This window comes from Podarcis erhardii (assembly GCF_964252035.2).
Source record: "Podarcis erhardii genome assembly, chromosome: 7".
Lineage (NCBI taxonomy): Eukaryota > Metazoa > Chordata > Lepidosauria > Squamata > Lacertidae > Podarcis > Podarcis erhardii.
The window spans coordinates 86,421,992-86,449,889 of record NC_138511.1 but is presented as its reverse complement, the minus strand read 5'-3'; the positions used below and the strand labels follow the sequence as shown (position 1 = coordinate 86,449,889).

The 27,898-nt window shown below is 45.9% G+C and overlaps 1 protein-coding gene across 1 annotated transcript; it reads right to left on the bottom strand.

Annotated features, from left to right (window-relative positions):
- Window positions 1-22: 22 nt before the first annotated feature.
- On the bottom strand, window positions 23-26,418 carry CCER2 (coiled-coil glutamate rich protein 2). Its single transcript, XM_081869299.1, has 6 exons — window positions 26,039-26,418; window positions 9,882-9,928; window positions 8,774-8,867; window positions 7,467-7,535; window positions 4,014-4,906; window positions 23-598 (listed from the first exon to the last, which is right to left on the bottom strand). Exons 1-6 carry the CDS (start codon window positions 26,082-26,084, stop codon window positions 515-517), a joined length of 1,233 nt encoding a protein of 410 aa, XP_081725425.1. The 5' UTR covers window positions 26,085-26,418; the 3' UTR covers window positions 23-514.
- Window positions 26,419-27,898: the final 1,480 nt, after the last annotated feature.

Sequence of the window (27,898 nt, the reverse complement as noted above, 5' to 3'; positions counted from 1 at the left end):
CTCTTGCTGTTCTGGCTTCTGGGATAGCTGCACAGCCTGCATTTGCTCCATAAGACGCACACACATTTCCCCTTACTTTTTAGGAGGGAAAAAGTGAGCCTTATAGAGCAAAAAATACGGTAATTGTATAAATCTAAGGAGGGGCCATGTGTCTATTTTGAAGGGACCCTGCACTGCTCAGAGGTGGCCGCTGTCAGGACTCCGCTTCCCATGAGCCCAGCCAGGCTGGCCAATAGTCAGGGGTGTTTGGGAGTTGTAGTCCAACAGCTGGAGAGGCAAGCTGGTTCCAGATCTCTGTGCTAAAGCCTGCCGGGGTGGAGGTTTGCGTGTGTGTGTGTTTCAAAAGCAAGGGAAAGCTCCTTTTAACAGTCGAAAGCCAAGCTGGAGGGAGAGAGATTATATACAGGGATTGCTTATTAGGAGGTGGAGGGGAATTGGGCAGGCAGGTGGGTTCACAAAGACGCCACCTGCCTCCTTTTCTACCCTACCCATCTGCCCACAAGGTGGAAAGGGGCTACCCCCTCTTCAGCTCTTCCAGCTTCTCAGCTGCCCTCTTCAGCTCCCGCTCGATCTCTTCAAGCTTCTCCAGCTCCTGGACCTGGAAGGAGAGAGGATATTCATATGAGAGAGGAGCCGTTAGGCTGCGAAGGTAGGAGGGTTGGGTAACACCCTCCCTTTGATCCCTTTACGGATCTTGAGCCTTCAGGTTTCAGAAAGAGAAAGTTTCTGGTTGGAGTGCACTGCAGAATTGCTATTTTTTTTATACCACTGAATTCTCCCAGCTTCTAACTACAGGACTTTTTCAGCTTCTAACTACGGCATTTTTTCATCTCCGCCAAGCTAAGCAGTTGGCTCCTTACCTCTCTCGCCCTGACCTAGCCACTGTGATCCACGCGACGGTCACCTCCAGGCATGATTATTGTACAGTGGTGCCTCGCAAGATGAAAAGAATCCGTTCCGTGAGTCTCTTCGTCTAGCGTTTTTTTCGTCTTGCGAAGCAAGCCCATTGACGGATTAGCGCTATTAGCGGTTTAGCGGCTTTTATCAGCTTATCGGGTTAGAAAATGGGGGGGGGGGACTCGCAGGAACTCGCAAGACATTTTCGTCTTGCGAAGCAAGCCCATAGGAAATTTGTTTTGCGAAGCACCTCCAAAACGGAAAACTCTTTCGTCTAGCAAGTTTTCCGTCTTGCAAGGCATTCGTCTTGCGGGGCACCACTGTAACCCGCTCTATGTGGGGCTGCCGTTGAAATTGACCCAGAAACTCCAGCAACTGCAGAATGCCGTGGCGAGACTCTTTACTGGATCCTCGCCGCGGGATCATATTCATCCAGTGCTATACCAGCTGCAACACCTCCCGGTGGAGTACAGGATCAGGTTTAAGGTGCTGGTTTTAACCTTTAAAGCCCTTCACGGCCTAGGACCCTCGTACCTACGGGACTGCCTCTCCTGATATGTCCCACGGAGGACCTTACGGTCTTCAAACAAAAACATCTTGGAGGTCCCGGGTCACAGGGAGGTTAGGCTGGCCTCAACCAGAGCCAGGGCTTTTTTGGTTGTGGCCCCAATCTGGTGGAACGCTCTGTCACAAGAGACTAGGGCCCTGCAGGACTTGACATCTTTCCGCACAGCCTGACCCCCTCCTTTGGCAATCCTCACGGAACTCTAGCCCAATGGTTGCCATGAATTTGATTCTGAATTGATTTTAAAACGAATTGATTTTTGAATGCTGTGTTACTTTTATTGTTGTTAGCCGCGCTGAGCCCGGTGTCAGCTGGGGAGGGTGGGATATAAATAATTTATTATTATTATTATTATTATTATTAATTACAGTGGTACCTCAGGTTAAGTACCTAATTTGTTCCGGAGGTCCGTTCTTAACTTGAAACTGTTCTTAACCTGAAGCGCCACTTTAGCTAATGGGGCCTCCTGCTGCTGCCGCGCCGCCACTGCACAATTTCTATTCTCATCCTGAAGCAAAGTTCTTAACCTGAGGTAATATTTCTGGGTTAGCAGAGTCTGTAACCTGAAGCGTATGTAACCTGAAGCGTATGTAACCCAAGGTTACATACTGTATTATTATTATTTATTGTTGCTTTCTGGAGTGCCCGCTCAGGTTGCAAGTGAGATATTGAAGACCTATGCTACGCTGACGCTGGGTAAGTGTTCTGTCTTTCTCACAATGCCGCGTTTCCAGAAGGTCTCGGGTTTATCGCTTCAGATTCCACACTCCTGCAAATTTCTCCCAGGTTTAGAGTACCTGTGGGGCCAGTTTGTCAGTGTTCTCCGTTCTCTTACCCCAGAGAAGATAACTCAGGAGAACTTAAGGAGAGCTTGCTGGATCAAACCAATGCTGCCCATGTTGTCCAGGCTCCTGTTCTCACAGTAGCCTGTGGGGATCCAGAAGCAGGATCCGATCATAAGAGCAGCCCTGCGGTTTCCAGGAACTGGTATTCAGAACCATTGCTGCCTCTGGCCATGGCTAGCAGCCATGAATAGCCTTTCCCTCCATATACCGTATTTTCCGCTCTATAAGACGCACCAGGCCATAAGACGCACCTAGCTTTTGGAGGAGGAAAACAAGAAAAAAAAAATTCTGAATCTCAGAAGCCAGAACAACAAGAGGGATCGCTGCGCAGTGAAAGCAGCAATCCCTCTTGCTGTTCTGGCTTCTGGGATAGCTGCGCAGCCTGCATTCGCTCCATAAGACGCACACACATTTCCCCTTACTTTTTAGGAGGGAAAAAGTGAGTCTTATAGAGCAAAAAATATGGTATTTGTCCAAACCTCTTTCAAAGCCATCCATGTGGGGTGGGCATGTGAGAAAATGAAACACTTTTGGGAACAGATTTATAACGAATTGAAAAAGATATTTAAATACACTTTCCCGAAAAAGCCGGAAGCTTTCTTGCTAGGCTTGATGGGAGAGGAAATAAAAAAAGCAGATCAAAGGTTATTTATGTATGCTACGACTGCTGCCAGAACTTCGTTAGCCCCAAAATGGAAAGTACCAGAATTGCCAGCAACAGAGCAGACGAAGATGGTTGATTATGCGGAACTAGCAAAACTGACCCGTGGAATCCGAAATCGGGAGGAAGCAAAATTCCAAAAAGATTGGAGGAAATTTATGGAGTACGTAAATAATAACTGTAGAAATTTGAAGACTCTGGCAGGACTGAAATAAATCTTACGACGTAGATAGGATTGGATACAACAAGAAACTGTGGGAAAGTAACTGACATAAGAAAACCTTTTGAAGGGAGGGAAGAAAGTCAGTGCTCAGCAGAGTGTGGGGAAAGAATATGGGTAAACGATTGTTGAACTTTACTGTATTTTGTTTGTTGTATTAAATGAAACACCAATAAAAAAAGCATTTTTTAAAAAATCAGCCATCCAGGTGCGTGGCTGTCATTGGCTCCTGCAGGGATGAGTTCCACAGTTCATCTGACTCATTTAAAAGCGACTATAATAATAATTATTATTATTTATACCCCGCCCAGCTGGCTGAGTTTCCCCAGCCACTCTGGGCGGCTTCCAATCAAGTGTTAAAAACAATACAGCATTAAATATTAAAAACTTCCCTAATCAGGGCTGCCTTCAGATGTCTTTTAAAAAGAAGATAGCTGCTTATTTCCTTTACATCTAAAGGGAGGGTGTTCCACAGGGTGGGCGCCACTACCGAGAAGGCCCTCTGTCTGGTTCCCTGTAACCTCACTTCTCGCAATGAGGGAACCACCAGAAGGCCCTCGGAGCTGGACCTCAGTGTCTGGACTGAACGATAGGGGTGGAGACGCTCCTTCAGATATACAGGACCGGTCCAACGCTTTGAATTGTGCTTGGAAACGTACTGGTTGATGAACAAGATAAAAAGCACAGGTCCCAACAGCGACCCTTCGGAGACCTCCTCTTTCTACACCTCTCCGTTGGGGTAACTGTCCATCTGCTCCCCACCCTCTGCTTCTTGCTACTTAACCAACTCAAGCCTTAGGATGGGAATGCAGCATGGTTACTGACCTCGCTCGGAGAAGTCTCCCTTTCCTCCTCTTCACGGCCACGATACCTGCCGCCCTTCAGATAGACGTCATCCTCCCAGTGCCTCTTCTTGAGGTCAAAGCCGGCCGGTTTGTGGTGATGCCCATGCCTCGCCTTGCCTTCCTTCTCCTCCTCCTTCTCCCCTCCTTCTCCCCATGGCTTCCAGCCTCCGTGGAGTTGGGCCTGGGAGTTGGAGATCTTCACGCCTTTCTCTTCCTCCTCAAACTGGGCAGTCTCCTCATCGCTGGCCTTCTCAGCCACCCTCTTCTCCAGATCAGATCTCTTCTTCTTCTCCTCCTCATCCTCCCAGTCCTCGTGATGATGGTGGCCATCGCTGTACCTTCCGTGGTGGTATTTCTTCGGCTCCTCTTCAGAGCTCTCCTCGTCCTCCTCTGACCTGAAGTGCCTCTTCATGTTCCTCTTCTCGTCTTCTCGACTTCCTTGAAGCATCACCTTCCTGATCTTTGGAGGCCCGGGGCGCCTCTTCTTGATGTGCCCAAAATATTCCTTAGAAGACCACGTCTCTGAGGAGCTTCTCTTCTTCTTCCTCCTCGCTTCGTCCTCCTCGTCGCTCTCCTCACCCTCTTCTTCCTCCTCCATCCGCTCCTTGGCTTGTTCCTCCAGAGCCTCTCTGTTCTCCTCTCCTCGGGAGACTTTCTCTTCCTTCACCTTCTCCTCAGTCTTCTCCGTCTTCTCAAACTCTTTCAGCTCCTTCTCTTCTTTCTTCGCCTGCCTGTTTTGCTCCTCTGTCTTCTCCAATGCAGCTTCTTCTCTCTGCTGGCCAGGCTTGACATCTCTCTTCTTCACTTCCTCTTGTTCCTCCTCTTCCCAAACATCATGGTTGCCTTCATGTCCCAGACGATGCTTCTCATTTTCTGCAGTGGGGATGAGATAATTTCAGGGAAGGCAACCGAAGGTGGGGTTTTTTTTTTTGTTTGACCACCTCTCCCAGTATGCCCCACGGAGGACCTTAAGGTCCATAAATAGCAACACCCTAGAGGTCCCGGGCCCTAAGGAAGTCAGATTAGCTTCAACCAGAGGCAGGGCCTTTTCAACACTGGCCCCAGCCTGGTGAAACACTCTGCCTCATGAGGCCAGAGCCCTGCGGGATCTGATTTCTTTCTGCAGGGCCTGTAAGACAGAGTTGTTCCGCCTGGCCTTTGGCTTGGAATCAACTTGATCCCCTTCCCCTCTTTCCTTTTTCCTTTCTCCTCCTGTGAAGAGGCTGCATCTTAATGTTTTAATGTTGTATTTTCATCTTGTTCTTTAAATTGTATTTTAATCAACTTGTTTTTATTATTGGTTGTTAGCCGCCCTGAGCCCGGTCTTGGCTGGGGAGCGCAGGGTATTTCTGGCGTTTGCGTCTGTGCAGACACGATTTCTGGCACCACAAAAGTGAGTCCTCACACCGCACTGCATCAGTTTAGCACAGCGCATGGGGACTCTCTGAGCAGGTGGCTCAGTTCGGGGGCAGCTCGTGGGCCAGTTAAATGACCCCCATGGGTCGCCTGTGGCCCATGGGCCTTAGGTTGCTGACCCCTGGTTTAATGTATTGGACAAAGGCTTGGGAGACAGAGGTTCTAGTCCCCTCTCGGCCATGACTCTCATCTTAGGAGAGCCACCCTCTCTCATAGTGCTTTACCAACTCCACTGGCTCCCAGTGGAGTACAGGGTCAGGTTTAAGGTGCTGGTTTTGACCTTTAAAGCCCTATGCAGCCTAGGACCCACATACCTATGGGACCGCCTCTCCTGGTATGCCCTACGGAGGACCTTAAGGTCCACAAATGACAACATTTTGGAGGTCCCAGTCTAAGGTGGTTAGATTGGTCTCAACTAGGGCCATGGCCTTTTCAGTACTGGCCCCGACTTGGCGGAACGCTCTGTCACCAGAGACTAGGGCCCTGTGGGACTTGACATCTTTCCACAGGGCCTGCAAGACAGAGCTGTTCTGCCTGGCCTTTGGTTTGGACTCAGCCTGACCCTTATGTTTCCCTCCCCTTATGGTTTTGATCTATGGGCTACTTTTAAAATGAGGCTGCATTTTAAATTGCATTTTAACCTGTATTTTAAATTGGTTTTCCCCCTCCCTTTTATGTTTTTACTGTAATTTTACTGGTGTTAGCCACGCTGAGCCTGGCTCTGGCCGGGGAGGGTGGGGTATAAATAAATTATTATTATTATTATTATTATTATTATTATTATTATTATTATTACCTAACCTACCTCCCGAAGGACACGGGTGGTGCTGTGGGTTAAACCCACAGATGGGTGGGGTATAAATAAATTATCACCATCACCACCATCATCACAGATTCTCCACCCCTATTCAATCCACAGATTGAACAAACTCACTTTTCTAGAAATGTCCCTAAGCCTTGTATTGCAAAACCTTTAATTGGCATCACATACAACATCGAAGGGACACGGGTGGCGCTGTGGGTTAAACCACAGAGCCTAGGACTTGCCAATCAGAAGGTTGGCGGTTCAAATCCCCGCCACAGGGTGAGCTCCCGTTGCTCGGTCCCTGCTCCTGCCAACCTAGCAGTTCAAAAGCACTTCAAAGTGCAAGTAGATAAATAGGTACCACTCTGGCGGGAAGGTAAACGGCGTTTTCGTGCGCTGCTCTGGTTCGCCAGAAGCGGCTTAGTCATGCTGGCCACATGACCCAGAAGCTGTACGCCGGCTCCCTCGGCCAATAAAGCGAGATGAGCGCCGCAACCCCAGAGTCGGCCACGACTGGACCTAATGGTCAGGGGTCCCTTTACCTTTACCTTACCTCCCAGGGTTGTTTGGAGGATAAAATGGGGAGAGGTGTGCCACCTAGAGGTACTTGGAGGAAAAAGTGATAGTAAAGAAAGAAAGAAATAAAAACCAAGGTTCTCCAGCAGCCTGGAGCTGGCACTAATCTCAGCCCTTGTGAAACAGATTCCTTATTTTTTTAAAAAAAATAATATTTATTCAGATTTTCAAAAATACAAAAAAAACATACAAAAACCAAAAAAGATAACAACAAAATAGAAAAAAAGAATGGAAAAACATAGATAACAGAAAAAAATACAAATTCAAATTACATCCTCTCATTAACTTGTTTCTTGGACCTCCTCACACCTCCCTTTTTGTATTCTAGTTTATTCATTATTTCAGCAAATTCTTCCCATGCTTCTCAATTCTTATTTAAATAATTTATCTTAACAATCTGTCTCAATTTACTGTTAATTTCTTTAACCTTATCTTACCTTCAAAACCATAGAATTTCAAAATTTAAACCACGTTTATACTTAACTCCTTCAAACCTTTCTACTAAAGCCAATTAATTCCTTTCCAACACATTCTGGGATTTCATTAGTATTACACTAATTCCAAAAATAAAAAGATTCCAAGGTTCAGAAAGACACTTCCTCGGCGGAATGGGGAATGGCTGGCTAGCCTGTTTACCTTGTTGCGTGAGTTCTTCCAGCTCTGTCAACAGGTGCTGATGGTGAAGCATCGCAAGGACTCTCTCATCTGAAAAAGAGACAGGGTGCCAATTAAAACTCGCAGCGAGTATGGTGGATTCCGGACATCGCACACATGACGTTCGGCTTTGAAGGCCGGCAGGAACGCCAGCCAAGTGCAGAGGAGTCGCTCCAGTCGTTCAACCTCAGAAAAGCACCCGGCCTCTGCTAAAGGACTGCGGCCGCATCCGCACCATCCATGTAAAGCGCTGTGATTTAAAAGCACTAAGCGGTTCTCAGCTTTAGAACAGGCATAGGCAAACTCGGCCTTCCAGCTGGTTTGGGACTACAACTCCCATCATCCCTAGCTCAAAGGACCAGTGGGCAGGGATGATGGGAATTGTAGTCCCAAAACATCTGGAGGGCCAAGTTTGGCCATTCCTGCTTTAGACAGTCATGGCTTCCCCCAAAGCATTCTGGGAGATGTTGTTTGTTAAGGCTGCTGAGGGGCTTAACAATCAATACATTTCCCACATGTAATCCTGGGAACTGTAGCTCCATGAGGGGAATAGGGGTCTCTACTCTCAGCAGGGAATTACAGGCTGCCGGGTGGTGTGGTTTGAGATAAAAGTACAGGTGTGTGCCTTTGTGTGTTTCACCACCGTCCATTGCGGCCTTCACACCCTCCAGATGTTTTCGACTACAACTCCCGTCAGCTCGGACCAGCAGGGCTGATGGGATTTGTAGTCCAGAATGTCTGAAGGGAAGCAGCTTAGAATCATAGAGGTTGGTCAAGGCTGATATGTTGTAAGCCACGGGGGTATAACCATCTGAATAATAAACAGAGGTTAGGACAGTTTAGGCCTGTTGTCCCGTGAGAAACGATTGCACAGAAGAGGCCCTGATAAAGCCTTCCCTGTTCTGTGGCAATTTACCACACAAACAGGGCCTCCTTCACGCTTGCCCCTGCCCACACAGTCTCCCATCCTAGTGGTGGTAGCTAAGCAACAGAGAGGCTGTTGCCAGGTAACACAATTTTCTGGTAGCTGTTGTTAGGCAACAACCGAGAGCAGTGGCTCCCTCTGCTGGTGGTTGCTGGAAAAGATAGGGCTGCCCTGTGTCTCCTTCTTCTTCCTGCTGCTGCTGACGGTTGCCAGGCAACACAGATGCAGCAGGGCCTTGCCTCTTTTTGGCAACATTCCACAAGTGAGGAGCCACCACTAAAAAGGCCTATTTTCACATTACCTTGAGGGTGTGGGTATTTGCAGACACCGCTTAAGAAGTTTGACCACACAGATTGTAACTTACCCTCTCTAAGTATCTTTGTGCATTCACTGGTCACCGGAATTGGGCTGGGTCTGGAGAGGGTGTCTGCGAGGATTTCGGTGATGCACTTAGTAACCTGGCAACAAAAAACATCCCCCCAAAATGAACTGGGGTCTCTCTCTCCCTTTTTCATGCGTCGATGTAACTATATTTCTCCACAACTCTTGTGTCTCAAACAGCTCATTGACAGATGACAGTTCAGTGGTAAAGCAGAGAGATATCAACAACCTCAGATATGCAGTTGACACAAACTAGATGGCAGAAAGTGAGGAGGAATTAAAGAACCTTTTAATGAGGGTGAAAGAGGAGAGTGCAAAATATGGTCTGAAGCTCAACATCAAAAAACCGAAGATCATGGCCACTGGTCCCATCACCTCCTGGCAAATAGAAGGGGAAGAAATGGAGGCAGTGGGAGATTTTACTTTCTTGGGCTCCATGATCACTGCAGATGGTGACAGCAGCCACGAAATTCAAAGACGCCTGCTTCTTGGGAGAAAAGCAATGACAAACCTAGACAGCATCCTAAAAAGCAGAGACATCACCTTGCCGACAAAGGTCCGTATAGTTAAAGCTCTGGTTTTCCCAGTAGTGATGTATGGAACTGAGAGCTGGACCATAAAGAAGGCTGATCGCCGAAGATGGAATGCTTTTGAATTCTGGTGCTGGAGGAGACTCTTGAGAGTCCCATGGACTGCAGGAAGATCAAACCTCTCCATTCTTAAGGAAATCAGCCTGAGTGCTCACTGGAAGGACAGATCCTGAAGCTGAGGCCACCTCATGAGAAGAGAAGACTCCCTGGAAAAGACCCTGATGTTGGGAAAGATGGAGGGCACAAGGAGAAGGGAACGACAGAGGACGAGATGGTGGGACAGTGTTCTCGAAGCTACCAGCATGAGTTTGACCAAACTGCAGGAGGCAGTGGAAGACAGGAGTGCCTGGCGTGCTCTGGTCCATGGGGTCACGAAGAGGCGGACACGACTAAACGACAAACTACACTTCCCAGAATTCTTTGGGGGAAGCTTTAAAGGTATAGCACATATAGGGTCCAATATAGGTGACATGACCACCCCACCCTTTTCCCTGTTCTTACCTTTTCGTCCTCCTCTGAGAGCTGGGTGGGTAACGGCAGCGCCAGGGCTGGAAAAAAAGAGAGAGTTATCTCTTGTTTGTTTGGTCAGAAATATTCACACGTAACTGGAGCTTTGGAGCATAGAGGATGATCACCTCAGTATAAACATGGAACAAACAACCACCCTGTGAGGTCACTGTTAGCCTTAACTTCCCCTCTGTAAAATGGGAGAGACAATATCTTGCCTTGCTCCACCCTCTAGTCTCTGCTTCTCAATTTGTATTGTATATGAATTTTAACATGGAGAAATGTAAAGTATTGCACTTGGGCAAAAAAAATGAGAGGCACAAATACAAGATGGGTGACACCTGGCTTGAGAGCAGTACATGTGAAAAGGATCTAGGAGTCTTGGCTGACCACAAACTTGACATGAGCCAACAGTGTGACGCGGCAGCTAAAAAAGCCAATGCAATTCTGGGCTGCATCAATAGGAGTATAGCATCTACATCAAGGGAAGTAATAGTGCCACTGTATTCTGCTCTGGTCAGACCTCACCTGGAGTACTGTGTCCAGTTCTGGGCACCACAGTTCAAGAAGGACACTGACAAACTGGAACGTGTCCAGAGGAGGGCAACCAAAATGGTCAAAGGCCTGGAAACGATGCCTTATGAGGAACAGCTAAGGGAGCTGGGCATGTTTAGCCTGGAGAAGAGGAGGTTAAGGGGTGATATGATAGCCATGTTCAAATATATAAAAGGATGTCACATAGAGGAGGGAGAAAGGTTGTTTTCTGCTGCTCCAGAGAAGCGGACACGGAGCAATGGCTCCAAACTACAAGAAAAAAGATTCCACCTAAACATTAGGAAGAACTTCCTGACAGTAAGAGCTGTTCGACAGTGGAATTTGCTGCCAAGGAGTGTGGTGGAGTCTCCTTCTTTGGAGGTCTTTAAGCAGAGGCTTGACAACCATATGTCAGGAGTGCTCTGATGGTGTTTCCTGCTTGGCAGGGGGTTGGACTCGATGGCCCTTGTGGTCTCTTCCAACTCTATGATTCTATGATTCTATGTACTGGGGCTTGCCATGGTTTTATTGATTATAGTTTAGAAATTATATTTATTGTAACTGTTGAGTGGATTTCTGTTTAACTTATATATGTTGGTATTATTATTATTTTACACAATTCTAATGATTGTTAAATGTTACTTTTTTGACGTAGGTTGCTTATTTTAAAGTTCCGTTTTATTATCACATTTTTGTACAGTGGTACCTCAGGTTAAGAACTTAATTCGTTCTGGAGGTCCGTTCTTAACCTGAAACTGTTCTTAACCTGAAACACCACTTTAGCTTATGGGGCCTCCTGCTGCTGCTGTGCTGCCGGAACACGATTTCTGTTCTCATCCTGAAGCAAAGTTCTTAACTCGAGGTACTATTTCTGGGTTAGCGGAGTCTGTAACCTGAAGCGTCTGTAACCCGAGGTTCCACTGTATTGCATTAGATTGCTATAAGATGTACATTTTTTGTTTCTTCAGCTTGTAAACCGCTTTGAGTATTGTAAGATAGAAAGACGGTGTACAGTGGTACCTTGGGTTACATACGCTTCAGGTTACATACTCTTCAGGTTACAGACTCCGCTAACCCAGAAATAGTGCTTCAGGTTAAGAAGTTTGCTTCAGGATGAGAACAGAAATCGTGCAGCGGCGACAGCGGGAGGCCCCATTAGCTAAAGTGGTGCTTCAGGTTAAGAACAGTTTCAGGTTAAGAACAGACCTCCGGAACGAATTAAATACTTAACCCGAGGTACCACTGTACAAATTAAAAATGATTGATTGATTGAATACCTTTTGCTCAAGGTCATGTATCAATAAACAGAGATGGGACTTCTGGACCCCACCAAATCTGGACCCCAACAGTTCAAGCAGGCTGATCAAATATAAAAAGAAGGCAGGGTTTATGTTTCTTTTTTTTATATATATAAATATTTATTAAGGTTTTTAAATATAAATGCACACATAATAAACAATCTTACTTCTTTCACAACAATTTCATCACTTCTTTGGACTCCCTCACGTCTCCCGCTCCCGTTTACATCGTTAAAAAAAAATTTTTTTTCCAAACAAATTATCAACTTGTTTACAATCTCATGTCCACTCATTCAAATATAATCTAGCGCTTCTTCCAAAAAATTTTATATTTTCTTTAGTCTCACTTATCATCAAATTTAAATCTAGTTTAGTGGTGACCAGTTTTTTATAATCTAGCATCCTTCTTAACATTCAACCAAATTACAATATTTTTGTAGATACATCTTGAATTTCTCCCAGTCTTCCTCCAACTTCTCTTCTCCCAGATCACGGATTCTGCCGGTCATCTCGGCCAGTTGCATATAGTCCATCAGCTGCATCTGCCACTCTTCCAGTGTGGGTAGATCTTGAGTTTTCCAGTTTTTTGCGATGAGAATCCTTGCTGCCGTTGTTGCATACATGAAAAATGTTTGATCCTTCTTTAACACCTTCTGGCCGACAATGCCCAGAAGGAAGGCCTCTGGTTTCTTAGTGAAGGTATACTTAAATACCTTTTTCAGCTCATTATATATCATTTCCCAGAAGACCTTCACCTTAGGGCATGTCCACCAGAGGTGAAAGAATGTTCCTTCATTTTCTTTACATTTCCAACATTTATTATCAGACGAATGGTATATTTTGGCAAGTTTAACTGGGGTCATGTACCATCTATATATCATTTTCATTACATTTTCCTTCAGAGCATTACATGCGGTGAAGTTCAGCCCAGTGGTCCACAACCTTTCCCAGTCCTCAAACATAATGTTATGCCCAATGTCCTGTGCCCATTTTATCATAGCCGATTTAACCATTTCGTCTTGTGTATTCCACTTTAGCAGCAAGTTATACATTCTAGATAATACCTTGGTCTTTGGTTCTAACAATTCTGTTTCTAACTTCGATTTCTCCACCTGGAACCCTAACTTTTTGTCATTTTTAAAAACTTCTTTAATCTGAGCATAATGTAACCAGTCTCGCACCTTATCCTTCATTTTCTCCAAACTCTGCAATTTCCAATTGTCTCCATCTTTTTCTAATATTTCCCAATATTTTGGCCATTTGGCCTCCATATTGGGTCTTTTTCGGGCCTTAGCCTCCAGAGGTGAAAGCCACCTTGGAGTTTTATTTTCCAATAAGTCTTTATATTTTGTCCAGACATTAAACACTGCTTTCCTGACAAAATGGTTCTTATTGATCTTAACTTTGTCATACCATAAATATGCATGCCAACCAAAAGCATTGTTAAAACCTTCCAAGTCCAACACGTCAGTGTCTTCAAGAAGTAGCCAGTCTTTTAGCCAGCAAAAAGCTGCGGCTTCATAGTACAACTTTAAGTCTGGCAGGGCAAAGCCCCCTCTTTCTTTCACATCTGTTAATATCTTAAACTTAATTCTGGGCTTTTTGCCCTGCCAGACAAATTTAGATATATCTTTCTGCCACTTCCGGAAGCACTCCGTTTTGTCCACAATCTGTAATGTTTGAAACAAAAACAACATTTTTGGCAATACATTCATCTTAATAGCAGCAATTCGGCCTAACAAAGAAAGCTTCAATTTTGTCCAACTATCCAAGTCTCTCTTAATTTCAGACCAACATTTTTCATAGTTATCCTTGAATAGACTCAGGTTTTTTGCTGTTATGTTTACCCCTAGGTACTTTACCTTTTTAACCATAGTTAATTCTGTTTCTCTCTGAAACCGTTCTGACTCTATGTCTGTCAAGTTTTTTCCCAACACTTTGGTTTTCTGTTTGTTTAATTTAAATCCCGCCACCCGACCAAAGTCCTGTATCAATTGTAATACTCTTTTCGTACTAGATTCTGGCTCCTGCAGGGTCAAAACTAGGTCATCTGCAAAAGCTTTAAGTTTGTATTGTTTCGCTCCGACCGGCAGGGTTTATGTTTCAGGTCGATAGTCCAGCTAGGCCACCATCCTGCTCTCACCGTGCCCATGGGAAACCCGCAAGGAGGACTTGAACCCAAGTCCCCTCCTGCAGCCCCAACTGATATCCAGAAGAATCATTTGCTTCCATCTGTGGAAGCATAGCTAATAGTTGTGATGGCTAGCAGTCATTGATGGCTTTCTCCGCCATGAATTTGTCCAATGCTCTTTGAAAGGCTCTATAGGTTTAAGATGCTGGTTTTAACCTTTAAAGCCCTATACGGCCTAGGACCCTCGGACCTACGGGACCGCCTCTCCTGGTATGTCCCACGGAGGACCTTACGGTCTTCAAACAAAAACATCTTGGAGGTCCTGGGCCACAGGGAAGTTAGGCTGGCCTCAACCAGAGCCAGGGCTTTTTCGGCTGTGGCCCCGATCTGGTGGAACGCTCTGTCACAAGAGACCAGGGCTCTGCGGGACTTGACATTTTCCCGCAGGGCCTGCAAGACAGAGCTGTTCCACCAGGTCTTTGGCCAAGACACAGCCTGACCCCCTCCTTTGGTAATCCTCATAGAACTCTAGCCCAATGGTTGCCATCAATTTGATTCTGAATTGATTTCAGAATGAATGAATTTTAGAATGTATTTTAATTAATTGATGGTGATTTTGTGTAAACTGTGTTACTTTTATTGTTGTTAGCTGCTCTGAACCCGGTTTCAGTTGGGGAGGGCAGGATATAAATAATAATAATAATAATAATAATAATAATAATAATAATAATAATTAATTACAGTGGCACCTCGGGTTACATACGCTTCAGGTTACATACACTTCAGGTTACAGACTCCGCTAACCCAGAAATAGTGCTTCAGGTTAAGAACTTTGCTTTAGGATGAGAACAGAAATCGTGCTCTGGTGGCGCGGCAGCAGCAGGAGGCCCCATTAGCTAAAGTGGTGCTTCAGGTTAAGAACAGTTTCAGGTTAAGTACGGACCTCCAGAACGAATTAAGTACTTAACCCGAGGTACCACAATGTTGTTGTTGTTGTTGTTGTTGTTGTTGTTGTTGTTGTTGTTGTTGTTGTTGTTGTTATTAGGTTGATGGCCATCGGTGCCTCTTGTGGGTGTGAGTTCCATAGGTCAATGTGCTGAACTATCGAGACATACAAGCGGCTGTTTCAGCAGAGGGTCCCCCACCAGCTCCGCCTCTGCATGTCAAAAGTTCTTGCCAAAGTTCTGCGTCCTTTAAACACCCCCTTGGCTCTTTGCAAACCTCGCCTTTTGATCTCTCCAATTTGCTCCTCCAAACGTTTGTTATATCACGCCGTCAATGCACAAAGCATTTTGCAGAACAAGGACAAGTGAGAAAAGACAGCTCTCTGCCCCAGGAGCTTGCAGTCTAAATAAGAAAGGAATTGAGGGAAAAAGGAAAGAAAAACAGCAGAGGAGAATCTGGGCTTTTGAAAAACAGCATTATCCATTTTGCCTTTGTGTTGTCTCAGGTGCTGAAGGAGGGAGACAATGACAGAGTGCAAGAGACTCAGCGTGTCCAACCTGTGCAGGTGCCAGCCCACCTCTTTGCTTTCTCGCTCTTAATTTTGCCCACTAAGCCTGGCTTATTAAAATTGCAAGGGGAACAGCTGTTCACCGATGTTTAAAAAATGACACATATTATGCCCAGAAGGCACACAGCATTGTTAATCCTGGTACAGCTTGTTCCTAATTGTCTTGCAAAGAATGAGTGCGTTCTCCTGGTCCTAAGGTTGCCAAGAACCTGGGAAACGTTTTGTCATTATTATTATTATTATTATTATTTTAATAATATTTATTAGAAATTTCCAATTACAAAAAAAATAAAAAGAACAAAACATCCCAATTTAAAATCTTATTTTCAGTAGCATCTTTCCAGGACTTCCCCTCCCCTCCCCCTCTTGTATTCCAATTCTTACAAATGAATTCAGCAAATTCTTATCCCAGATTTTGAACTTATTATCATTAGCCCAGTTTTAAAAATATTTTCCCATCCCCTAAAATCGACCTGTTCCCTTCCGCGCGTTCCCTCCTTTAATATACAATACAGATTAAAATAATCAAATATAATTAATTAAAATAAAATTGTAAAAGTATAATTAAGATAATCAAATATAATTTTACACCCTTTGGATTCCAAATTTCCCTCCCCCCCTTTCCCGGTTGCGTTCCCAATGTTCATCAACGTCTGATGTCTTCCTGGAGCTCCCACATCTATCTAGGCCATAGTCCTTTACCAGTCATCTTTAATTTCGAATGTCCAATCTTGGAAGGAGTCTATCTCAAAAAGGCCCATTTCTTCCATCCAGATTTTTATATTTAGGAGTAAAAACTCCAATTTTATTTCTTAGACTTTTCAAATCTGGATGTCCCAAATGTTCCCACTTCCAACTTTATCCAATTCTTGTTGTTCTTGTTGTTCTTGTTAATCCCTCTCCTCCTTTTTTTTTTTTTCCTGCTCTCCTGCACAAATGTTCTAATTCCAAAAGCTGCTAATTCCTCTGCAGAGGCTCTGTTATTCAGGAACAAAACATTATGCCAAGTCCCTTCCATTCTTCAATAGATAAATCTATTGTCTCCTTTAGTGTGTAGACCTCTGTAGACAAAATAGTGTTCCATTCCTGCAGTTTCCCAGGAGATAAAAAGTTCTATTCAAGTTCCAAGCCAACAATACTTGTAATATCCCTCAGCTCCTCTAGGTGGATTGCAATAACTCAGTTCCCTTCCAGATCACGCCCACCAGTCAAAATTGTCATTATTATTATTATCTGAAAAAAAAAAAAAGTTTTAAAGGAGCTCCTTTCTCCGCTTAGAAACGAGTGTGTCCTTTGTGATGCTCCAAGGCCGAAATGCCAGCTTCAGCTTAGGTTTTGGACCACACTCAGGCTTTTGTAACAGCAGCCAAAATGCAGAAATGTAGCAGTGATTTTTATTTTATTTCTTAGAATTCTCCAAAAAGTATTGTTCAGCACAGGAGGGGAAGTTGGCATTTTGTAGATGGAATTTACTCTACCTCAGAACACAACTAACAACTTATTCTCCTATCTTTCTCTTTTAACCTCTTTTCTATTCTTTCAATTTCTTCCTTTTCCCTTCTCTATTCCCCCCCCCCCCGACGCGTTTTTATTGTACAGTGGTACCTCGGGTTACATACACTTCAGGTTACAGACGCTTCAGGTTACAGACTCCGCTAACCCAGAAAGATTACCTCAGGTTAAGAACTTTGCTTCAGGATGAGAACAGAAATCGTGCAGTGGCAGCAGGAGGCCCCATTAGCTAAAGTGGTGCTTCAGGTTAAGAACAGTTTCAGGTTAAGAACAGACCTCCGGAACGAATTAAGTTCTTAACCCGAGGTCCCACTGTATCTATATAAAAGTCTTGATTTGGTTTTTTTAAAAAGGGAAAATATATCAAGTTTTGCATTTTTATAAACCTTTTAATTATATAATTATATATAACCTTTCATTATATATATAACCTTTAATTTTATAATTTTATATTATAAACCTTGATAAAATTTAGGTTTTTTGTTTTTTTAAAAGAACCAAAACAATGGCTTTACTGGAAATCGATGTTGCAGCTAGCCAATGTTGTGAACTTTTTAATTTTTAGAGGGAAAAAACGTTCACTTTTTAAAATAAACGTCGGCTGAATCCCAGCAGGTCCTGCATTGAGGGTTCAAGGTGTGAACCTAAGAAGATGATGGGATTAAGGAGTCTTCAAGGGATGATCTGGCAATCCTCTCTGCCCACTTGCAGCAGGCTGGAGACAGAGAGAGAGCCTGGTGACTTAGGGAGATCGAATAGTGATAAGTTGTTCAGGTGAGCTGATTCTTCATCTTGCATAAGACTATTACATAACCCTGGATGCAGCACAACAACAAGGAAGAGGGTGGGGTGGGGGAGTGATGCTGAACAAAGAGAGAGTGGAAATTGTGTAGTGCAAGGCTGTTAATGCCAAAACACAGCCAGCAGCCACCACTCCCATTTCCTTTACAAAAGCTGAAAAATACATTATCTTTAACTCAGCTACCACTAGGTATTGTTGCAGACGAGGCTGGAATTGGTTCCCTGTTTGATGGACAGCTGCAGGCACAGCCTGAACGAGAACTGGGGAGTCAGCCAGCTCTGCACGCAAACATACCCCAAGGTAACTTTAACATCACTGTGGGTTAAACCACACAGCCTAGGACTTGCTGATCAGAAGGTCGGCGGTTCGAATCCCCGCGACGGGGTGAGCTCCCATTGCTCGGTCCCTGCTCCTGCCAACCTAGCAGTTCGAAAGCACATCAAAGTGCAAGTAGATAAATAGGTATCGCTCCGGCGGGAAGGTAAACAGCGTTTCCGTGCGCTGCTCTGGTTCGCCAGAAGCGGCTTAGTCCTGCTGGCCACATGACACGGAAGCTGCACGCCAGCTCCCTCGGCCAATAAAGCGAGATGAGCGCTGCAACCCCAGAGTCGGCCACGACTAGACCTAATGGCCAGGGGTCCCTTTACCTTTACCTTTAACATCATTACCGTGGTACCTCGTGTTACATACGCTTCAGGTTACATAGGCTTCAGGTTACAGACTCCGCTAACCCAGAAATAGTACCTCGGGTTAAGAACTTTGCTTCAGGGTGAGAATAGAAATTGTGCGGTGGCAGCGGGAGGCCCCATTAGCTAAAGTGGTGCTTCAGGTTACGAACAGTTTCAGGTTAAGTACGGACCTCCGGAACGAATTAAGCACTTAACCCGAGGTACCACTGTATTATTTATTAAATGTACATACATACACACACACACCAACATGTTCTCCAGTTGGAGAACAGCCTTTACCAAAGGTGTCACGGACTTTGAAGACAATGAACTCAGGACGCAAGGGAGAAACGCGCTAAGAGGAAGTTACGCTTCGCAAATCCACACCGTGATCACCTCCCACCCGGGAACCAATGTCCCGACTGTGGAAGGATGTGTGGATCCAGAATTGGCCTCTACAGTCACTTACGGACTCACTGTTAAGACCGTGTTTATGGAAGACAATCTTACTCGGCTACGAGTGATCGCCAAAGAAGAAGATGACATACATACATATTTATAATCATACAGCCAGGGTATGCCTGGGGGGTTATGATAAGATAGGAATCTGCCTCATGCAGAATCAAGCTATTGGTGAGATGGCAAGCACCCAGGATCTCTGTCCAAGCTCTTGAGATGTTCCTTGATTGAAGATCAACCTGAGACCTCCTGCAAGCAAGTGAGGTGCTCTGAGGTTGTCCCCAGGGTGGTTGTTGTTGCACAACATAGTCTGATCCAGAGATTCCTACACACACAACATGCACTCAGTCAAGGTGACATTGCAAACAAAACAGAGGGAATCGGAATTTTAACCAAGCTGCACTCCCAGAACTAACTTTAGATCATCCCAGTTGATAAGATGTAGAGCACAGGGCGATGGTCCCTTTCAGCTAAGTTTAATTTGGTGGAAACCACATTCTAGGAAGAGTAATCCAGCCACCGCTTAGAGATCTGCCGATCTCTTTATTTCTTGCATTATATCGCACCTCTCTTTCAAGGAACTTGGCCTGTTGTACGTGGTTCTCCCTCCTCCCCAATTTTCTCCTCACAACAACCCTGCGAGGTAGGTGAGGCAGTGACTGCACCAAGGTCACCCTTCGTGGCTGAGTCGGGATTTTAACCCTGGGCTCCCAGTTCCTGGTGCAAACCTCTAACCACTACACCACACTGCCTCTCTAAGACAAATTGACCTGGAACCAGGCAGGAAAGTGAATCCTGTTACTGGGCTGTGAGCTTTCACCCATGTGTGCCCAGCCTCCAAAATAAGATCCCCTTCAAAATTAGGAGGCCGGGAGGCATATTTCACGGAGCCCTGAAATCCTGGAGAGGTGCTAGAATTTTGCTGGCCAAAAATTGAAAATCAAATGAGTCATCAGCTTGCCAACAAAGGTTCGTATAGTTAAAGCTATGGTTTTCCCAGTAGTGATGTATGGAAGTGAGAGATGGACCATCAAGAAGGCTAATCGCCAAAGAATTGATGCTTTTGAATTATGGTGCTGGAGGAGACTCTTGAGAGTCCCATGGACTGCAAGAAGATCAAACCTCTCCATTCTGAAGGAAATCAGCCCTGAGTGCTCACTGGAAGGACAGATCCTGAAGCTGAGGCTCCAGTACTTTGGCCACCTCATGAGAAGAGAAGACTCCCTGGAAAAGACCCTGATTTTGGGAAAGATGGAGGACACAAGGAGACGGGGACGACAGAGGACGAGATGGTGGGACAGTGTTCTCGAAGCTACCAGCATGAATTTGACTAAACTGCTGGAGGCAGTGGAAGACAGAAGTGCCTGGCATGCTCTGGTCCAGGGGGTCTTGAAGAGTCGGACACGACTAAACGACTAAACAACAACAACACCAACAGTGGAGGAATGGCAGATGAAGATGATGGATTTCTCAGAGCTATCCGACCTAACCGAAAGAGTCAACGACCAGAAGGAGGAGGAGTATCAAGAGGAATGGAAGATATTTAAAGATTATCTAGTTAAATATATTAAGATAACTTAAATAGAATTACTTGCGAGTAACAGATTGGCGTAGGATTTAAATATGTGATGTTGTAGAATACTATGGATAAAAGTCAAAATGAAAAGAAAGAAAGATGTTAATTGATCAAGTAAATTTTATGTGAAAATAGTTTTGGTAAACTGCTACAATGACTTATTTGGAAACTCAGCCAGGGGGATTTGAAGAAGTCACCCAACAATGATAACAAAAGTGGGAGTATTACAGTCAGGATAAATGTTTGTTTGTTTTTTTGATGTTTTCTTTTTATGTTTGTTGATATGTTTGTTATAAATTTGGAAAACTAATAAAAAAATTTGAAGAAAAAAGATAGAAATCCTAGAGAGGTGCTGCCAGTCAGTGCAGACAGCAATGAACTAGATGGGCAAGAGTCTCGCTTAGAATAAGGCAGCTCCCTATGGATAGCTCAGTTGGTTAGCGCTTGGTCTGATAACACCAAGGTCGCTGGTTCAATGCCCATATGGGACAGCTGCATATTCCTGCATTGCTGGGTCTCCTCCAACTCTACAATTCTTTGTTTGGCGCTGTGGGTTAAACCACAGAGCCTAGGACTTGCCAATCAGAAGGTCGGCAGTTCGAATCCCCGCAGCGGGGTGAGCTCCCATTGCTCGGTCCCTGCTCCTGCCCACCTAGCAGTTCGAAAGCACGTCAAAGTGCAAGTAGATAAATAGGTACCACTCCAGTGGGAAGGTAAACGGCATTTCCATGTGCTGCTCTGGTTCGCCAGAAGCGGTTTAGTCATGCTGGCCACATGACCCGGAAGCTGTACGCCGGCTCCCTTGGCCAGTAAAGCGAGATGAGCGCCGCAACCCCAGAGTCGGTCATGACTAGACCTAATGGTCAGGGGTCCCTTTACCTTTTTATGAGAGGAGTGGTCTTGAAGTTGCCCATCAACAAGGTAAAGGACCCCTGGATGGTCAAGTCCAGTCAAAGGCGACTCTGGGGTTGTGGCGCTCATCTCGCTTTCAGGTCGAGGGAGCCGGCGTTTGTCCGCAGCCAGCTTTCCCGGTCATGAGGCCAGCATGACTAAACCGCTTCTGGTGCAAAGGAACACTGTGACGGAAACCAGAGCGCCACAACCCCACGGAAACACCGTTTACCTTCCCACCGGACTGGTACCTATTTATCTACTTGCACTGGTGTGCTTTCGAACTGCTAGGTTGGCAGGAGCTGGGACAGAGCAACAGGAGCTCACCCCCGTCACGGGGATTCGAACCGCCCACCTCCAGACCGGCAAGCCCAAGAGGCTCAGTGGTTTAGACCACAGCGCCACCTGCGTCCCTGTAGCATCATCAGCACCAAGCACTTGGACAGCACGCTGGGCAGATACCCAAGACTTCGGATTGGTACAAGCCCTCCTAGATAGAGTGGGGTAGTTGAGGCACCTGCGGGAGGACATGGGTATCAGACACACAGTTCCCCGGGCAACATGGACAGTGCTTAACAGTTCCAGTTTCAACCAGCTTCACTCCCAAGCCAGTCTAGATGGGGGAACTGAGCCAGGAAGAAAAGGATGGGAGTGAGGGAGAAGGAAGCATTCCGATAACCATCACCAGTCAAGCTGTAGCTCAGTGGTCGTGCTCAGTGCCTTGTACGCAGAATGTCTTGGGTTCAACCTCAGGCATTCCTGGTTAATCAATCCCAGGGAATAAGTGCTGGCGTGGAGGGGAACTTCTGGAGAGCAGCTGAGAAGTCGGAGAAGTCAGAAGTTGGCTAGATTGACCAACTTATCTGCAGTGCTTTATTCTGGGGGTGGACGCAAACCCCTAGACATTTTGTGAAGTTTGGCCTCATTGAGGGGCAGTACAGTGGTACCTCGGGTTAAGTACTTAATTCGTTCCGGAGGTCCGTTCTTAACCTAGGCTGTCATTTTCAAATCCATCCAACCTCCTTTGGGGAAGGTTCTCTGGCAGGGTGGAAGGAGAAAGAACTTGCCCATGTGAAGACCACCTGGTGGAAACCCTTGCACATATGGTTCTCAGTTGTAAACTGTATGATGATCTCCGCCAGCAATTTCTAGATCAACTCTGTATCCCCAAATGGAAACCAGAGTCGGAGGTCGTACATTTTCTATTACTGGGGAATGTTCAGGAGCTCAGCAAGTTAGTGGCTAAATATCTCTGCAGTGGTACCTCAGGTTAAGTACTTAATTCGTTCTGGAGGTCCGTTCTTAACCTGAAACTGTTCTTAACCTGAAGCACCACTTTAGCTAATGGGGTCTCCTGCTGGTGCTGCGCCGTCGCTGCACGATTTCTGTTCTTATCCTGAAGCAAAGTTCTTAACCTGAAGCACTATTTCTGGGTTAGCGGAGTCTGTAACCTGAAGCGTATGTACGCTGAAGCGTATGTAACCCAAGGTACCACTGTATTTGGTTTTTTGTCGTGGAAATACACAGCAGACGTCTGATCTCCCTGGAGACCAAGAGATGTGACGATAGACTGCTCTGCCTCCTTCTGTACTGATTTGTTTTCGATGTTGTATGTGATGCCCATAAAAGGTTTTGTGATACAATACTAAGGGACACTTCTAGAAAAGCGAGTTTGTTCAATCTGTGGATTGAATAGGGGTGGAGAATCTGTGATGATGGTGGTGATGGTGATAATTTATTTATACCCCACCCATCTGGCTGGGTTTCCCCAGCCACTCTGGGCAGCTTCCAGCAAAATATTAAAATACAACGATTCTGTATGCAGAAGTTCCCAGATTCAACCCCAGCAACTCGCAAGTAGGGCCTGAAATGCTGGAGAGCTGCTGGCGGCCAGTGCAGACAATGCTGAGCAACATGGACCAGTGGTGTGAGGCAGCTTCCCGCATTCCTGTGTCTTATTGTAACTCGCTCTACGTGGGGCTGCCCTTGAGACTGACCCAGAAACTCCAGCGGGTGCAGAATGCCGCGGCGAGACTCCTTACTGGGTCCTCGCTGCGAGATCACATTCACCCGGTGCTTTAGCAGCTGCACCGGCTCCCGGTGGAGTACAGGATCAGGTTCAAGGTGCTGGTTTTAACCAGCCCTATACGGCCTAGGACCCTTGTACCTACGGGACTGCCTCTCCTGGTATGTCCCACGGAGGACCTTACGGTCTTCAAACAAAAAACATCTTGGAGGTCCCGGGCCACAGGGAGGTTAGGCTGGCCTCAGCCAGAGCCAGGGCTTTTTCGGCTGTGGCCCCAATCTGGTGGAACGCTCTGTCACAAGAGACTAGGGCCCTGTGGGACTTGACATGTTTCCCCAGGGCCTGCAAGACAGAGCTGTTCCACCAGGCCTTTGGCCAGGGCGCAGTCTGACCCCCTCCTTTGGTAATCCTCATAGAACTCTAGCCCAATGGTTGCCATGAATTTTATTTTGAACTGATTTTAGAATGAATGGATTTTAGAATGCTGTGTTATTTTTATTCTTGTTAGCCTCTCTGAGCCCGGCTTCGGCTGGGGAGGGCAGGATATAAATTATTATTATTATTATTATTATTATTATTATTATTATTATTATATTAAGGGATGGGCAGTAGCTCAGAGACAGAGCATCTGATTGCCTGCAGAAGCTGAAACCCTGGTGGCCCCTCCGGGTAGAGAAGTCTCCTGCCTGAAACCCTGCCACTGCCAGTCCGTGCAGGCAACACTGGCCTGACTCATTAAAAAGCAGCTCTTCTTCGGTTTCTGTGTAACAGACCCGGGTTGCTTGCCCTGCGCAGGGAGCAGGTGATCTGCAGAAGGATGTTCTGCATAGCAGAGAGCTCCCAAAAGCTGAAACCAAGTCAAATGGCTGGCGGGCAGGCTAGCAGACACACACACACACACACACAGAGAGAGAGAGAGAGAGAGAGAGACCCTTGTGAATTAGATGGGAATAAAAAAACACCTTGCCAGCTCTGCATGTGCTCATCAGCCAGAGCCCGATCACAGGCAAAACTCTATCCATCAAATTCTCTCCCAGGCAACCCTATTCAGAAACTCTACACCACTCAGCAGCAGCAGCAGCTGACAGCCCAGGGAAAAGTAATCAAATTAAGAGTGATATATATATATATATCTCAGGGTAGAAATAGCAGGTGGGCACTTTCCTGGCCGCAACTGGCCCCCAATGGCAGTATCGGAACAGAAATGTGTGTGGGGTTTTTTGCGGAGGGGAAACGGTTTAGGAATTATGGTCGCCCAGTATTATTTATATAACAAACCTTTATCAAAACAGGTAAATGTACAGATGCAAAACAGAAACCCAAGGCGGTCATCTCTGTTTAGTTAGTGCCCCCCCCCCCGTATGATAACACAGTCCGCTAGCGGTGTTGTGATATGGTAATCTCACAATTTCTTTTGCCTTTGCTTATTGCCTAACACACACACACACACACACAAACACACAAACACACAAACACACAGACACTTTGTGGCAGAGCTGGGAGTGAATCTGGATATCCCCGGGACAGCTCTACCCAATACACCACACTGCCCAACCCCCTGATCAAACCTTTTGGCCATTATCCAAAGCACAGTGCAAACAGCAATCGCCGTGCCACACAGGAAGCTGTTTTAGTGGTGTGTGTTTCAAACTAAGCTCATGATTAGGGCTCAGGGACCTGCTGTTCAAAATGTGTGTGGTGGTGGGTGAGATTCTTTTAAAACGCACTATTTAATCATAATGCTTTTGGAGCTTCGCTAGCGCCTTGGGTCCTGGCCACAAATACGGTAACTAGGAAAGTAGCCGAGGAATCGCTGTCCAGGGTTCTGAAATCATTAGAGGGCAGAATTGCCGTCCAAGTTCCTAAGAGGATTCGTTTACCTTGCGTTTTCGAGAGGTGATTCTGCCCTCAAATAGGAGGGAGGAAAACTTCTTATGTTTTTTTAAAAACAAAAACGAGTGGGAAACGAAATATGGACACCAGCTTGTAGCTGTCATATTCCAGATGGCACTGCAAAGGCACATCTTTGGAAAGGCTGAGCTGAAGAAAGAGGAGAGGAGGAATCCAGGAAGGGGAAATATGACAAGATCACCGGGATCTCGTGGAGAAAATGGTTACAAATAAATGGAGAGGGTCCAAATCATGTTTGGAAAAAGTCCAGCTAACTTTTCCACTCTCCTGGTAAGGAATTTTGTAGCCTATGCTTACATTGTCTCTGACCCTTTTTGGCACGGAGGTTGTGTCTCGAGTCGCTTCGACCAAGAACAAAAACTAAGCTGCAAAGATCTCGGAGGAATTTTGAATGCCAAGCTGCTTGTGAGGTTGGCTAAATCCTGGGGGGAGCCGTGAGGTTTCTCTGGACACACAGTATGCAAGAGAGAGAGATTTAAAGTCCAGAGGAGGCGAGATGGTGCAGTGAGGTTGAGCTCAGCTGAGCATAAATTACCCCCTCCAAATAATAATAATAATAATAATAATAATAATAATAATAATAATAATAATAATAGGGGAAACTTTGGCCGATCAAACTGATGGGGAGAGAATTGAGTTCCTTTAAGAGATGCGAGTGTTGGGAGAGAAGAAAGCCGAGCATCACTTTCCCAGCTAAGCTATACAGAGGCTTTTGGCTCATCCTGAAATCAATGAACACCGCGTGGGTTTCAATGGTCCTGTTCCGTGCAAGGCTAGCATCAGATGCAACCCTCCGTCCCAAGGTGCATCCGAGCCCTTGCCAGACTTACCTTGGCAGGAGAAGAGGAACAGGAGCGAAATTCTGCTGGAAAGCATCGCTGAGGTCCTGGAGAGATGAATCTTTCTCTCTCTCGCTGGTCCTTTTTTCAGAGGAGGGGAGATCAGAGATGCAGGAAAGAGTTTGAAGCAGCCGCAGATGGGAAGGAGAAGAGGAGGAGAGAGGAGGAAAAGGAGGAAGGAGAAACAGAAGGGGGTGAATGTCCTTGGACGCTGAAGGACTTTCTTTGTGCACAAGAGCAGAAAACCAGCCGAGGTGCCTCTAAGGCAGCCAGGAGGGGGATTTTAAATAGGGGGCAGGACGGGAGGAAGTGATGTCACGCCTGCTCCCTACAGAAAGAGGGCAGGAATTGTTTCCTTGCCTCCCTGGACAGGCGTTGTTCCACACGCGCAAAATAATGTCCTGGTGGTTATTTGTGCAAGATTTCTTTTTGTGCTCCTGAACTGCTGCAGGTTCTCTCCTGCGTGCTCTGTCTCCAGCTGGAGAGTCAAAGAGGCGCATTTGAGTGGAAACCCGCCCCCCCCCCAAATGTGCAACTAGCAATGCAGCTAAAAAAAAAACCGAATAGGAAATATTAGAGGGAGGGTTGCAGTTTTCTAGGATTTTTCACCTAGCACCCTTCTTCCCCACGCACTGACGATTTGCCTTAGCCTTCTCCCCCAACCCGGTGCCCTCTTCCAGGAGTTTCTGTACTACAATTCCCATCAGCCCTCAGCCAGTTAGGGGCTGGTGGGAGTTGTAGTCCAACACACACACACCCCGTCGGAGAAGTGCTCCCCCAGTTGGGGGAGACCGATTCATCTTCAAAAGGGTGGCACGGAGAAAAGGGGTTGCAGGGGTAAATAGTTTATTTTTCTCCCTTCTTCTTTTTTTTTTTGTTAATTCATTTTTATTAATTTTCCAATACAGTGGTACCTCTGGATGCAAACGGGATCCGTTCCAGAGCCCTGTTTGCATCCTGAAGCGAACACAACCCACATCTGCGCATGCCGATTCGCTACTTCTGCGCATGCGTGTGACATAATTTTGCGTGTCTGCACAGGCGCGAGCGGCGAAACCAGGAACTAACGTGCTCCGTTACTTCCGTGTCACCGTGGCGCGTAACCTGAAAATGCTCAACCTGAAGCACATTTAACACGAGGGGCGCGGGTGGCGCTGTGGGTTAAACCACAGAGCCTAGGACTTGCCAAAAAGAAGGTTGGTGATTCGAAACCCAGCGACGGGGTGAGCTCCTGTTGCTCAGTCCCTGCTCCTGCCAACCTAGCAGTTTGAAAGCACGCCAAAGCGCAAGTAGATAAATAGGTACCACTCTGGCGGGAAGGTAAATGGCGTTTCCCTGCGCTGCTCTGGTTCGTCAGAAGCGGCTTAGTCCTGCTGGCCACATGACCCAGAAGCTGTACGCTGGCACCCTCGGCCAGTAAAGTGAGATGAGCACCACAACCCCAGAGTCGGCCACGACTGGACCTAATTGTCAGGGGTCCCTTTACCTTTACCTTTTATGACTGTAAAAAACATCTAATTAATATATCAAATCATAATCCAATTAAAATAAAAAACTAAAATAAAAAAGACTAAATTATCATCCAAATTATAATTATTAATTTTGGGGGGCTTCCCACAGTCTGGAGCTTGAAGCATATCCAAATCTCAGTCCTGTCTCTCCTCGTTGTTTCCATATTTTCCACATCTCGATTTTAACGCTTTATTTTCTCCCTCTCAAGACAGGTAAAAGGAAGGAGCTCTTCACAGAGATAGTTAAACTGTGGAACTCACTCCCACAGAAGGCAATAAGGGCCACCCACCTGGATGGCTTAAAAGAGAGGATTAGACAATGCTTCTGAATACCAGTTGC

Bases quoted from the DNA above. Each gene is read 5' to 3' on its own strand.
- CCER2 (XM_081869299.1), bottom strand. From the start codon at position 26,084: ATGCTTTCCAGCAGAATTTCGCTCCTGTTCCTCTTCTCCTGCCAAG. The intron at 9,929-26,038 runs GTAAGTCTGGCA...CTTTTTTTCCAG, and splicing joins GTTCCTCTTCTCCTGCCAAG to CCCTGGCGCTGCCGTTACCC. The intron at 8,868-9,881 runs GTAAGAACAGGG...TTTTGTTGCCAG, and splicing joins TCTCAGAGGAGGACGAAAAG to GTTACTAAGTGCATCACCGA.